The sequence below is a fragment of the Hyla sarda genome, chromosome 2, assembly GCF_029499605.1.
Source record: "Hyla sarda isolate aHylSar1 chromosome 2, aHylSar1.hap1, whole genome shotgun sequence".
Lineage (NCBI taxonomy): Eukaryota > Metazoa > Chordata > Amphibia > Anura > Hylidae > Hyla > Hyla sarda.
Window position 1 is genome coordinate 382,550,352 of NC_079190.1, and position 15,268 is coordinate 382,565,619.

Genomic DNA, 15,268 nt, shown 5'->3' on the forward strand with positions numbered 1-15,268 from the left:
AAATGCCGGCCTATATAGGCCCAGATTTATCAAACTGCATGAGTGAAAAAGTGGAGGGATTTTTCCACAGCAACCAATCACAGATCAGCTTTCACTTTACCAGAGGTCGTTAGCTGAGCTGTGATTGGTTTCTGTGGAAAAATCACTCAATTTTTTATCTTACACAGTTTGATAAATCTGGGCCTATGTGTCTATGTATGACTTCCCTCTGGTTACATTGTGAATTACAGCCTGTTGAGGGTTTGTTTGCAGATTATTTTATTGGCCCTGATTTACTATTGCAACCCTGAACTTCTTTTGTGCACCACAATATGGCCCAACGCACCACAAATTCTGTCTGTGCCGCAATTTGTGGTACAGTACGCTAAAATAAACCTACAAACCCCGTAGTTGTCAGAAAGTGGGCGTGGTTGGTTAAAAAGGGGCGTGTTTTCACAACCCCGCCTATTTACTATTGAATTAACACAAAATCCTGGGAATAAATGGCTTAAAATTCCCACCAAGAAAAAACTTTCTGACCTGTGGATCCCCCATAGTAAATAGAGTGAAATCATGCAAGCCTGAAACAACATTCCACACTAATAAAAACTCAGGGTAAATCAGGGCCAATGTATTAAAGGGGTACTCCGGCTCTAAGACATCTTATCCCCTATCCAAAGGATAGGGGATAAGATGCCTGATCGCTGGGGACCAACATGATCTTCCACTCTGCATCCCGTTAGAATTGGCCCCCAGAGCGTGCTCGCTCCAAATCTGATTACTGGCGATCACGGGAACGGAGCATAGAGGCGTCACGGCTCCGCCCTCGTGTGATGTCACACTCTGCCCCCTCAATGCAAGCCTATGGAGGGGGCGTGTCACGGAGCATAGTGACGTCATGCTCCGCCCTGTGTGATTTCACGCTCTGCCCCCTCAATGTAAGCCTATGGAGGGAGCGTGTCACACCCCCTCCATAGGCTTGCATTGAGGGGGCGGAGTGTGATGTCACACGGGGGCAGAACCGTGACATCACTATGCTCCGTCCCCGTGATCGCCAGTAATCAGACCCGGAGCGAGCACGCTCCAGGGGCTGATTCTAACTGGGTGCAGCGTGGAAGATCACGGGGGTCCCCAGTGGCGGGACCCCCCGCGATCAGGCATCTTATCCCCTATCCTTTGGATAGGGGATAAGATGTCTTAGTGCCAGAGTACCCCATTAAATTGGTATCATGAGATGCTATTGAACTGAAAGCCATAACATAATTCAAGAAAAGGTATGATGGAATCATCTGCATATCTCATTTTATCAACTAGCTCTAGTTTTTACAGAGCTCCTTCATAGTTTTAATCCAACAGACAACCAGAATACAGTAGCAAAGATTTTCTAATATTACTGTACCAGTCTGACAAGCAAGTGAACCATAGTACACAAGCTACTGACAACTGTCCAAAAATGTGGTGGAAAACTTAGATAAATCTGTCACAGTAGAAAGTCAATTGTACGGTTACAGAGTTCTTTAAGCTATTCAAACAAAATTTTTATGCCTTAAAGGAGTAGTCCAGTCTAAAAACACTTCCGCAGGTCAGGGGATGTGTCCGGCTGCTGGGACCCCAGCTATCTCCTACCCAACAACCTGGCCTTCTGCATGAATGAAGTGTGTCAACCACAGCATGAGGTGGCGCCCCCTCCATATATGTGTATGGGAGAGCTGGAGATACCCGTGTGGAGAGCTGGGGTGCCTCTCAGGAGATTGTGGGGAAGTCCCAGTAGTCGGTCCCCCTGCAATCTGACAGTTATCAAATTTGTTTAAGAATAGATAACTCCTTTAATAATATGATGTTCAAAAAAACTGGCTGACCCACCGAGTGGTTATATGTAACTTTTTTTTTTTTGAGTGACCTCTTCAACTAGTGGAGGATGACAATAAGACCCTCTACTAAATAGTTGTGCAATACCTTTACTTACTTTTTTGTAGGATTTTCAGGTGATACAAATTTTCTCTTAAATGCCCTATAAATGCTTATTTATTTGTTGAGAGGCCTGGTGGTGTTGCTGTTGAGGATAGTCAGATAAGGCCCCTTTCCCACTATAAATTCATCGGTTTTAAAAACCCGTTATAATGTTCCATTATGAAAACCCTTAAAATCGGCCGTTACAAAATCCCATTATAGTCTTTGGGACTTTTACATTATCTGTTTTAACCTGTCATAACCCGTAACGAGAGAAATAGTCCATGCACTATTTCTTCCGTTCTTTCTCCCGTCACAAAATAACGTCCCTTATTAATAACGGGCTATGATGGGTTAAAACGGATAATGTAAAAATCCTATAGACTATAACGGGATTTTGTAATGGCCGATTTTAAGGGTTTTCCATAACGGAACATTATAACGGGTCTCAGTCCCTTAAGGACTCAGGGTTTTTCCGTTTTTGCACTTTCGTTTTTTCCTCCCTACCTTTTGAAAATCATAACCCTTTCAATTTTCCACCTAAAAATCCATATTATGGCTTATTTTTTGCGTCACCAATTCTACTTCACAGTGACATCAGTCATTTTACCCAAAAATTCACGACGAAACGTAAAAAAAAAAATCATTGTGCGACAAAATCGAAGAAAAAACGCCATTTTGTAACTTTTGGGTGCTTCCGTTTCTACACAGTGCATATTTTGGTAAAAATGACCCCTTATCATTATTCTGTAGGTCCATACGGTTAAAATGATACCCTACTTATATAGGTTTGATTTTGTCGTACTTCTGGAAAAAATCATAACTACATGCAGGAAAATGTATACTTTTAAAAATGTCCTCTTTTTCCACTTACAGGGGGGTATGAGGGCTCATTTTTTGCGCCCTGATCTGAAGTTTTTATCGGTATTATTTTTGTTTTGATCTGACTTTTTGATCACTTTTTAAAAAGTGACCAAAATACGCTTTTTTGGACTTTGGAATTTTTTTGCGCGTACGCCATTGACTGTGCGGTTTAATTAACAATATATTTTTATAGTTCGGACATGTACGCACGCGGCGATACCACATATGTTTATTTTTATTTACACTTTTATTTTTTTTATGGGAAAAGGGGGGTGATTCAAACTTTTATTAGGGAAGGGGTTAAATGACCTTTATTAACACTTTTTTTTTACATTTTTTTTGCAGTGTTATAGCTCCCATAGGGACCTATAACACTGCACACACTGATCTCTCATGCTGATCACTGGCGTGTATTAACACGCCTGTGATCAGCATTATCGGCGCTTGACTGGTGCACACCACGGACACTCAGCCATTGCGGGAACAACACCCATTGCCTGAGTTACCATTTACAGACCGGTAACAATTTCTAATATTACAGACTGTTTGCTACTGTATCTAAAAGGGACATATCTACCCTAAATACCCAGAAGAGCAACTCTTTAATATATTTGTTTGGTACAGATCTTACTCTGCTATTCTATTACCCTATGCCAGGTTTATAGTTTTAATTACTATTGCCTAAATACATTGTTAGGTTGCCTTTTAATATGTATGTTCTTCTCACAAGGGCCCTGTGAGAAGTGTCGAATCTTATCTATATTTTATAATAAATGTTGATTATTATTGAAGCACGATCCACGTATATCCATTTTTATTTACTCACCTAGAAGGTCCGGGCTACATTGTATAATTTACAAATCTGTTTAACTTTCTGGCACCAGTTGATTAAAAAAAAAAAAATGTTTTTCACCGGAGTACCCCATTAAAACGGATACATTTATAGTGTGAAAGGGCCTAATAGGCTATGCAGGCTATGCTGGTAAGTAACAACCACAGAAACAATTGTTACAATCTTTCTAATTCTAGCAGACCTTTGTTAAAGACCATCGTTGATAGCAACCAAAGAAGATTGTTAGCTTAGGACAAATTTCTTTGTGTCTTTTATCAAAACTGTCCCAAATGAATAGTGAACATGTGCCTTATAGCAGCCAATCTGTGTGGCGTACCTGCGGTTCCTTCGCTACAGAGCAGATGCTGCTGTAAGACCTAGAAAATAACATTTTGTTTTTAGGTTCCATAAACATCTGTATCATGCCCTCCAAATAAACACACAGAACACAGAGCAGATCCTGGGACAACTTCATGTATTCAGATTGATTTTTTTTTTTTTTGCAGCAAACTTCAACAGAAAATTAACAAGTTCCTGGTGAAAAAGAACTTAAATATTTTCCTAAAAGCAGTGTAGTTTCTGAGAGCAACAGCATACAGTACAAAAATGTGCAATATCAATTGGCTACAACCGACTATTAGCTGCAGAAGGAATTTTCACGTCTTCACATAAGTGACCCTGTTTTACGGTGGTACAAAAAAAAATCCTCATGAAAACTTTCAAGTAACTGTCTACCTTGTATTATCATGTCACTTTTAGTCCACAATTGTGGTCTGAAATTTTTTAATTTATCTTCATAGTAGAGCTCTAATTTGTCTCAGATACAGAGCTCCAATTCCCTGAATACACAATAAAAAGTACAAGTGTCCATCCCAAATAATTGAGATTTTACTGTCATGTAATGGCTAATGGTGCCCTGATCACATACCTTTTTACAGTTTCTTGATAGGCACTTCCATTCCCGAGATATGAGGGTTTATCAGTCAGATAGGCATGAACTCATTTAAAGGGTACCTCTCATCAAATAAACTTTTGATATATTTTAGATTAATGAATGTTGAATAACTTTCCAATAGCATGTTAATGAAAAATATGCTTCTTTCTATTGTATTTTTCCCGATCAGTCCAGTCAGCAAGCATTTCTGACTCATGCTGGAGTCCTAAACACTCAGAGCTGCCAGCCTGCTTTGTTCACAGCCAAACAGGCTGTGAACAAAGCAGGCTGGCAGCTCTGAGTGTTCTCCTTTGTGAACAAAGCAGACTGGCAGCTCGTAGTGTTTAGGACTCCAGCATGAGTCTGAAATGCTTGCTGCCAGGACTGGTAGGGAGACCCCTAGTGGTCATTTCTTCAAAGTGGAAAATTAAATAGAAAGAAGCATATTTTTTAATAACATGCAATTGTAAAGTTATTCTGCATACATTAATCTATAATATATCAAAAGTTTTTTTGATGAGAGGTACCCTTTAAATAAAATGGATGGAATTACACAGTTAGGGGGTGTAAATGTTGTACATTAAGGGATGTGTATGCCACCTACACACCCCTCTTACTGTATAATTCCGCCCATCACCTGATAATCCTTCCCATTATTAAAATTAAGTCCCGCCTATCTGACGGAGTCCATAAATTGTGAGACAAATTATAAACCCTCATATCTCAGGAGCAAGAATGCGGATCAAGAAACTGTAAAAAGGTATGTGAACAAGCATACTAAACTATTAATTGATAATGCAATCTTATTTCTTGGGAAAGTTTACCACAGGTACTCTATAAGTTAAATAGCAATATTCTGCCTGTCTACATCTAACACAAGGGGGAGCTTTGGAGCTTACTGCATACTGTTTTTATATTTTGTACACTGTAAAAACTGTATGAACTAAGGCGCTAAACAGCCCCTTGGTAACTGAAGGAGAACAGAATTTTGTTATGTAACTCTTTATCTGCTTTGAGGTATGTATCAGAAAGACAACGCTATAAGATCCTATAAAGATAAATTAAAGGGGCAAATGGTAACTGAAATTTTCATCAAGTTAGAGTAAAAAAAAAATTAATTCTGTTCAAGGTCAGACAATCACTTTAGAGGTGATGCAATGTTAATCTGTCACCAGCATATAATAGAGGTAGAAATTTTGTTGGGCTCAACCAATATGGTATGAAACTGTAAAGTAATGTATGAGAACCAATGGCACAAATGCTGGGGAGTCAAAGGTTGCAGAACACTGGTCTAATGTGAAATGGACTTCAGTAATTCTTATATTTCCCTATTCATTGATGTATATTAAATAAACAGTAAACTTAACCCCTTAAGGACTCAAGGTTTTTCCTTTTTGCACTTTTGTTTTTTTCTCCTTACCTTTTAAAAATCTTAACCCTTTCAATTCTGCACCTAAAATTCCATATTATGGCTTATGTTTTCTACCACCAATTCTACTTTACATTGACATTAGTCATTTTACAAACAATGCGGAAAAAAAATTAATTGTGCGACAAAATTGAAGAAAAAATGCCATTTTGTAACTTTTGGGGGCTTCCGTTTCTACGCAGTTCATTTTTCGGTAAAAATGGCACCTTATCTTTATTCTGTAGGTCCATACAAGTAAAATAATACCATTAAAATGATACCCTACTTATATAGGTTTGATTTTGTCGTACTTCTGGAAAAAATCATAACTACATGCAGGAAAAGGTATACGTTTAAAATGGTCATCTTCTGACCCCTATAACTTTTTTATTTTTCCGCATACGAGGCGGTATGAGGGCTAATTTTGTGCGCTGTGATCTGAAGTTTTTTAGCAGTTACAGTTGTATTGATTGGACTTTTTGATCGCTTTTTATTCATTTTTTCATGATATAAAAAGTGACCAAAAATACGCCATTTTAGACTTTGGAATTTTTTTGCGTGTACGCCATTGACCTTGTGGTTTAATTAATTATATATTTTTATAGTTCGTACATTTCCACACATGGTGATACCACATATGTTTATTATTATTTACAGTTTTTTTTTTAATGGGAAAAGGGGTGATTTAAACTTTTATTAGGGAAGGGGTTAAATGATCTTTATTAATTTTTTTCCACACTTTTTTTGGCAATGTTATAGCCCCCTCTAGGGCTTCAACACAGATCACTGCCATGCATTAACATGGCAATGATCAGTGTTATGGGCGGTCGATTGCTCAAGCCTGGATTTCAGGCTTGGAGCAATCAATCGCCGATGGGACCCACCGGAGGTAGGTAATGGACCCTCCACTTGAGTTCTAGCTGATCGGGACCTCGCGATTTCACTGCAATGGTCCCGATCACCTGGACTGAGCTGCAGGGAGTGTATTTTTGTTACTTTAGATGCGGCGATCAACTTTGAATGCTGCATCTAAAGGGTATATCGCGCAGGGCACAACGATCGGTGCCGCATGCTATTAGCCCAGGGTCCAGGCTTTCATTAGCAGTCGGGACCGACCTGCTATGACGCGGGGTCACGGCTTGACCCCGTGTTATAGACCGGGACTGGGAGCAGGTATTTCCTGTGTCCTTAAGAGGTTAATAACAGTTTATATATTCTACTTGTTGAGATTATGGTTGAGATTTTGTTGAGTAGTGATGACTTATTGAACACAGTAAAGACTTCATCGACAGACTCTGTAAGAGCTAAAGCTGGCTATAGACATAAGATCATCAGACATACAGCTATTTTACCAGGCTCTTCTATAAGAATGAATGCAAAGTAGATAGATTTGCTGCAGAAAGTTTCTTTTGCAGTAAATGCTGCAAAACATGTATTTGCAGATTTCATAGGGGAAAAAATTATTAATTTAAAATTCCCAATTTTGGATTCTGCTGCCGATCCGCGTCACAATCTTCTAAAGGGTTGCTTGCGGATATAATTGACCTATTAAAATCAATAAGGAAAATCTACAATCAATCTACAATCTGCAACATAAATCAACATGGCGACATACTTTGCTGGCACTATGATCCACAGCAGATTTCTTGCTCACAAATTCACCTAGTGTGCATTTCACCTTAAAGAGGTACTCCCCCTAGACATCTAGCGATCTCTGTGCAGCACCCAAGGTTCGTTTAGAATGCTGAGTGCGGCGGCTGGAGTCGTGACGTCACACCACATCCCCTCAATGCAAGTCCCATAAACTTGCATTGAGGGGGGGGGGGGGGGTGACGCCACGACCCCCGCTCCAATCATTCGGAACAAAATGTGGAGTACCCCTTTAAACATGTCTGTCTTGCTCTTGTGAATGGATACGCTATTTCCCTGGGAGAAATGAAATATGTGGTTATTAGATACTTCTGATGCTCCGATAGAGGAACAGTGAGAATTCTACATTCATGTGATAGTCTACAATTCATCAACAAAAATCACATGTCAATAGCCAGCTTGATATTGTGAAGCTTAAAGTGAGTCATTAAATCATTATTTTTGAGAGTCGCAACGCACAGCGATATGTATATGAGAAAGCAGAGGATTGGAGATGGAGATAGTGGGAGGTCACTTTATGGTTGTACATGTACATACATGTACTCCAGATTGGGACACTGAGAAACACAGTGCAACAGAGCCTTCTTTACAGAGGCAAACGTCATCTACAGTATTTATTAAAGAATATAATACTAGTAATGGGACAACTGCCTCAGAATTCACAATAAAAATAATCTGTCTCTGTTACAGTCGGTGATCTTCGGTGGGTTTCCCTAAATGTGCTTTATGTCTTATAGGTTGAAACTATTTTGTGACATGTTATCACTTGGCATCTGTAGTCCAGCAAGTATCATGGCTATTACCTGTGATTGTCCTGTAGAAATAATTGATTGTGTTCGGTCATTTACTCTCTATAGTAGACTGGGAGATCGAACAGGGGCATACCTATAATGGGTTCAAAGGATGCGATTGCAACAGTCCAGGAGCCTGAGGGGCCCAAAGGTCATTACTTTCTAAATGAGACCAGTAGTATAAATAAAGCGTTATATTTGGGGGCCCTGTATCCTCAAGTTACACCTCTGGTCCCAAATACCAGCCACATACCAAGTGTGGTTTATAATTCTGGCCCAGATATGGCTGCTATCTCAGCTTAACTTATAGTTATATCTCTGTACAAAGGGGCTACATCACAATGTCTCTTTGGGCATTTCCAGAAGTGTCAACAAGTCAAAGGAAGCAGGGAGCAGTGGTTAGCAGCAGGGACCAGGATCCATTAGAATGACAGCTGTTGTGGATCATAGATACTAAATGTTAGGACAAATTCCAGTCTTCATTTTAGGATTGTTCCAAGTCTCAGCTTGCACAATCCCAATGATTGCTGAGATCATATCGTTGACATACCAGAAGACGATCGAAGGTCTACACACCTTTAAAACCATCCATAGACATAATTCATTTTTGCCAAAAAGTTGTTTTCCTGACAATCTAAATGGATAATTCCATTACTATGGTCAGTTATCTCTGCACTTCTCTTGAGGGACACAATACAATGGGCCCTGACACAAAATCTGCAACAGGGCCCCATGTGCCAATTATAATACTGGTCTCTTATGGGGCAGATGTGCTTTTGGGCTCCATTAGGCACCAGGGCCCCAGTGAGAATTCTACCTCTGCACCCCCTATAGCTATGCCCCTGATCTTTTCTGATCTTCTGTACTCTTCAGCCATCGAAATAGGGCCTAGCTGTCCACACAACTTTTATAGGAATTTCTAGGATCTCTAGAAAAACATCAAATATACAGGGTTTATTCCCAGGCAGCAGAATGATGCAGAGATGTTTTGCGACTGAAAATTCATTCATGTGAATGGGGTTGTTTCTGCAGCATGCACGTGAATTTCCGCATGCCCCGTTCAGGCGAATCGACAGTCGCAGAATTTTTTCTAACCCATCTTCCGCATGTGAACATATTCTAAGACATTAAGTCAAATTGGTTATGAAAGTCACTTGTTCTGAACAAGAAGCCAAATACAATGCTGAAGGACAACACTATCCTCTTGTCTAGGATAGGAGCTTGGGTTGCAAAATCCTGCATTTTCAGGCTCAGCAAACCTAATGTGTGGTATGTTTAAGGTAGTGTGTTTTCAAACAGTGTGCCTCCAGCTGTGGGCACAACAACAACTTCCAGCATGCCTAGACAGTCAAAGGCTGCCCGGGCATGCCGAAAGTTGTAGTTTTGCCACAGCTGGAGGCAAACTGTTTAAAAACAGTGTGCCTGGTTTAAAGGGGTACTCCAGCCCTAAGACATCCTCTCCCATATCCAATAAGATGTCTGATCGCGTGGGTCCCGCCGCTGGGGACCCCCACAATCTAGCATGCAGTGCTCACCTGTGAGCACTGCAGGAAGCGCTGGAGGCTCCAAGTCTTATGCCTCCCGACCATGGGGACGGACCCTCCCATAGACTTGCAATGAGGGGGCGGAGTTGTGATGTCGCGATATTCTGTCCCTGTGGTCGGGAGGCATAGGCGAATACTGCATGATAGATTGCACAGGTGAGTACTGCATGCTAGATTGCGGGGATCCCCAGCGGTGGGACCCCTGTGATCAGACATCTTATCTCCTATCCTTTGGATAGGGGATAAGATGTCTTAGGGCCGGAGTACCCCATTAAGGTGAGGAGAGTAAACATATTCAGTAACTGAAATGCAAAATCTAAGGCCAAACTGGATTGGAGAAATTGAATTAATGTCCTATATAATAAAAAAAAAAAAAAAAAAACATCTTCCTCATACATAATATAAGGCAAAAACGTGTATTATTTTCATATGTGCAAAACCGCTGCACTGAGGAAAATGCACTCTAGGGGTGCTGTACACAAAATGGACATGAAGTGCACTTATAGATCACTGCAAACATATCAAATGGAAAATGGAGGAAGCCGGAAAGAGCTTTAGATCATTTACCTAAGCTATTTCATCTTTAATAGCTGCACGTGTATTACATAAGATGTGTGCGTCATACTGGCTTTTCCGACACTAAACTTAGCTGTAAATGCTTTGTCACATCAGAGTGGTAGGTGCCTAATTAAGCTATAGTACGACAAACACAGAAAAGGCCAGTATAGTTGTCATCTTAGCACTAGGGCGTATATATAGTCGCCTATGTGTGCTGCATATATCAACAGTAATGAGAATGCTGGTGGTCGTAAAAGCTGAGTACCAATCTATAAGTGCTAAGTGTGTAGACAAACAACATTAAATAAAATGATACAAATGTCTTTTTTTGCGTGTAAGATGGGAGGGACTACTTCACAGATTCTTCACTGCTCTTTACCCAAGTGCATTATGGTCTTATCACAGAGATCGGTCCTGCACTGGGTCCATAGCAAAAAGCAGTAGTCCCTTCTTGGCAACAAGAACAACAGGCTAAAGTCACAGACAATGGGAGGATATGTACAGAAGGCTATGCACAGTCTAAATATACAGATAGGTATTTACACAAGGTGCAGAAAGCTCCTTTGAACAAAAAAGTTGACAGAGAAGGATGCCATGCAGTGAGGATGTGATGGAACGACGCCCTGAAGGACAACATAGATTCATTACTAGAGCCAATAATAGATTGGAAAGTGCCACATTAAAAAGCCAGGTTCCTCTTTTGCCAGTCCAAGAACCATCACAAGCTTACATAACTCAATAGGCACCCAGTGAAACTACAACATCTTTGGATTCCCCTCAATGCTCACAGTCAGTGGTAACAACATCTGGCACAGCAGGACCCATTCCTAAATCAAAGATGTAGGGATATGATCCCCAATCTGTGTGAGGAAAGCAGTATGAGCTCCCCACAAACACACACGAGGTGGCATATCTCCTTCAGCCTCGAAGATGATGTTATTCTGGGACTTCCGCATGTGCATGCAAGGTGCTATCGCCTCTTCTGTAAAGCTCCCAAAATCCTTTCTCCAGAGTCTCAAGATGTGAGCTAAGAGGCAGCTGCAGATTCAAGTGCCTGATGAGGGAATCCAACCAGAGCTGGAGCTGCGAGAAACTGGGCCTGAAAAAGAATAAGGGTGAAGTTAAACAAAAAGAAGAAGAAAGCAATGTCCAGGAGAAGAGATTTCAAAATGTTTTTCCTCTTTAGTCATCCTATTTCTTTGTAACAGAGTTTATAGGAAATATTCCTCACCCCTTATGTCTTAAAGGAAAACTGACCCCTTGTTTCCCCGCACTAATCCCAATGCACAGGGTTATAGTTTAGGTGAACCTGATTAAAAAGAGGTATAATTCACCATGATTGGTGGTCCGCTTCCAGAAATCCAGGCTGTATACAGGCACCAATGCTAATCCTCCTGGCGCAATGGAGGCAGGAGCCATATACAGAGCTTCCCTGCATCTGTCCTCTTCTGCTTTCATAAGCCCACCTACCTCAAAAATATTAATAGACCCTTCACTCATGTTCACATCTGAGTTGGAGGTTCTGTTAGGAACCTCCATCTCAGAATCCATCCAAAAACCTGACAAAAAAAATGTACCAAGCACTATTTTTTGTCCTGTCAAATTAAAGGGGTACTCCGCTGCCCAGCGTTTGGAACAAACTGTTCCGAATGCTGGAGCCGGCGCCGGGAGCATGTGACGTCATAGCCCCGCCCACTCATGATGTCACACCCCGCCCCCTCAATGCAAGTCTATGGGAGGGGGCGTGACGATTAAAGTCAATCGTGTGGCCACAAAGCTTCATTGGTGTTAGTCGTGCAGCGGATCCAGCTGTTCTGTTTTCTTGTTTTTGCTCCTCTGCTCCAAGAGGGAGAAAACAAACCAAAAAACTGTTTCCAATGCAGATGTGAACATAGCCTAAGCCTGATCTGGAACTGCCTAATATAAGAGGGGCAAAGAAAGATACATTCTCCCCATTATGTTTGGCTTAAGCAAATGACCCCATAGTAGAGGTGGCATTATGCTATTAGAATGCCTTTCTCATGTTGAAAAGTCTGTGAAGTTAGAATGTAAAATAAATGTATCAAATACAGGGCAGTCCTGAGTGAAAACCTGCTGCTGTTTTCAAGAGAATTGTGACTTGAGAGATTCAATGTCTGACCCCTTAACGACAATGGACGCGCCACCATGATCAGCAGCCAGGGACACGCCGGTAATGGCGGACATTCGCGATCGCGCGGATGTCCTCCATTAACCACTCAGATGCCATGATCAATACAGATCACGGCATCTGCGACAGTGTGGTACTTTGAATGGATGATCGGATCGCCCGCAGCGCTGCCGCGGGGATCCGATCATGCAGCATTGCAGCCAGAGGTCCCCTCATTTGTCTCCAGCTTTCTCCCGGGGTCTTCTGCTCTGGTCTGAGATTGAGCAGACCAGAGCAGAAGATGACCGATAATACAGATCAGTGCTATGTCCTATACATAGCACTGAACAGTATTAGCAATTAAATTATTGCTATGAATAGTCCCTATGGGGACATAAAATATAAAAAAAATAAAAAAATTTGAATAAAAAAGCAAAAAAATTAGAAAAATCCCCTCCCCCAATAAAAAAGTAAAACGTTTGTTTTTCCCATGTTACCCCCCCCCCCCAAAAAGCGTAAAAAAAAATGAATACACATATTTGGTATCGCCACATGCGTAAAAGTCTGAACTATTAAAATATATTGTTAATTATCCCGTACGGTGAATGACGTAAACGTAAAAAAATAAAAAATGTCCAAAATTGCTGTTTTTTGTCACATTTTATTCCCCAAAAAATTTTGCATTTTTTTTGAAAAAGTAAAACCTCAGCAAAAGTGTAACTGACAAAAACTACAGATCATGGCGCAACAAATGAGCCCTCATATCGCCCCATATACGGAAAAATTTTAAAGTTATAGGTGGTCAAAATAGGGTAATTTCAAACATACTAATTTTGTTAAAATGGTTTGAGATTTTTTTTAAGTGGTACAATTATACAAAAGCAAATAATGTGGGTATCATTTTAATCATACAGTGCACAATAAAGAGTAACGCGGCACTGCGTAAAGCGAAGGAAGTACAGGAATAAATGCTGGATCTAGATGTAGCTGGGTACGCTGGGAGTGGTGCAATGTTCATATATATTCAAGAAGAAAAGGAAAACATTGGCGACTCACCAATTCAGCTGAATGTATTCTTCTTTATTGTAGTGTACTCACATACACATATTAAATGGAAGAGGGTAGTGGGGGGACAGTGATGAGCGACCGAGCTCCATTTCGCACGACTGGCGTGCTTCCTCCGGCCATTTAAAATGTGTATGTGAGTATACTTCAATAAAGAAGAATACATTCAGCTGAATTGGTGAGTCGACAACGTTTTCCTTTTCTTCTTGAATATATATGATCATTTTAATCATATTGACCCACAGAATAAAGAAAACATGTCATTTTTACCGGAAAGTATACAGCGTGAAAACAAAATCTTCCAAAATTAGCAAAATTGCGGTTTTCTTTTCAATTTTCCCACATAAATAATATTTGTTTGTTTGCGCCGTACATTTTATGGTAAAATAAGTGATGTCATTACAAAGTACAATTGAAGACGCAAAAAACAAGCCCTCAAATGGGTCTGTGGATGGAAATATAAGAGAGTTATGATTTTTAGAAGGCGAGGAGGAAAAAAACAAAAATGCAAAAATAAAATTGGTCTGGTCCTTAAGGCCAAAATGGGCCTGGTCCTTAAGGGGTTAAACAAAACACCAACTACAAGCATTTTTAAAGGGCACTTTTAGAACTTTACCATAAGTGATCAGAAAAACTAAACGGGGTGGCTAATTTTATCCCCCTAGTATCTATCTGCGGGACCTGCAGCTCTGTACCTGGTAAGGATTCCCCTTGACTTGACATTTATGTTACATATCAAGATGTGGCAAACGTTAACGGGACATTTTCAATGATATGTAATGTGTTAAATATCAGTTTAAACTTCATCATGGTGCTGTATATGTTAAGCATAAAATTAAACTTTGCTAAATCTGTACTTGGCAGTTGTTAGCTCCATTTTCTGTCTAAAAGAAGCACAATAGGGTCTCCAGGAGGGAAGTTCTGTCAAAGACGCTTTCACTAAATACTTGACAAAGAGTCCTTCTATAGATCAGTGTCAGCATTGCACAATGTTATTAAAATTGGTGCTTTTAATTCCCATTGAAAAAGTCACCCACCGTTTTTCGGGGTCTAAGTCACAGCATAATACTGCACTGGGAAAGAATCCCGGTGGGCAATTTGCAGGGCAAAATCGATCCAGGAAGGCACGAACATTAAGCCCAAAATCCATGGTGCGAGGAAGATAATCAGGGTCTGCACTCACACGCCCAATAATCTAAAGGAAAACAGAAAATAGACAAAAATATTATAACACTGATGTGTACAGATTAAGTGAGGTTCAATTGAGATTCTTTGTGCCTTAAATGGCTACTCCCCTGGAAAACATTTTTTTTTAAATCAACTGGTGCCAGAAAAGTTAAACAGATTTGTAAATGACTTCTATTCAAAAATCTTAATCCTTCCAGTACTTATCAGCTGCTATATGCTCCACAGGAAGTATTTTTCGTTTTGAATTTCCTTTCTGTCTAACCACAGTGCTCTCTGCTGACACCTCTGTCCATTTTAGGAACTGTCCGAGCAGGATAGGCTTGCTTTGGGGATTTTCTCCTACTCTGGACATTTCCTAAAATGGACAGAGGTGTCAG

The 15,268-nt window shown here is 40.4% G+C and overlaps 1 protein-coding gene across 3 annotated transcripts in view; it reads right to left on the reverse strand.

Annotated features, from left to right (window-relative positions):
• Nucleotides 1–4,816: 4,816 nt before the first annotated feature.
• The window catches only part of LIMK1 (LIM domain kinase 1), a 119,511-nt gene continuing 109,059 nt past the window's right edge, over nt 4,817–15,268 (reverse strand). For 2 of the 3 annotated variants that reach the window (XM_056558532.1, XM_056558534.1), the window contains exons 15-16: nt 14,741–14,898; nt 4,818–11,609 (exon numbers count right to left, since the gene is read on the reverse strand). In XM_056558532.1, coding sequence (XP_056414507.1) covers nt 11,447–11,609; nt 14,741–14,898 — 321 coding nt within the window. In that variant the 3' untranslated portion in view covers nt 4,818–11,446. Of the gene's footprint in view, nt 11,610–14,740; nt 14,899–15,268 lie in introns of all 3 variants that reach the window. The other variant, XM_056558533.1, reaches the window with a different exon arrangement.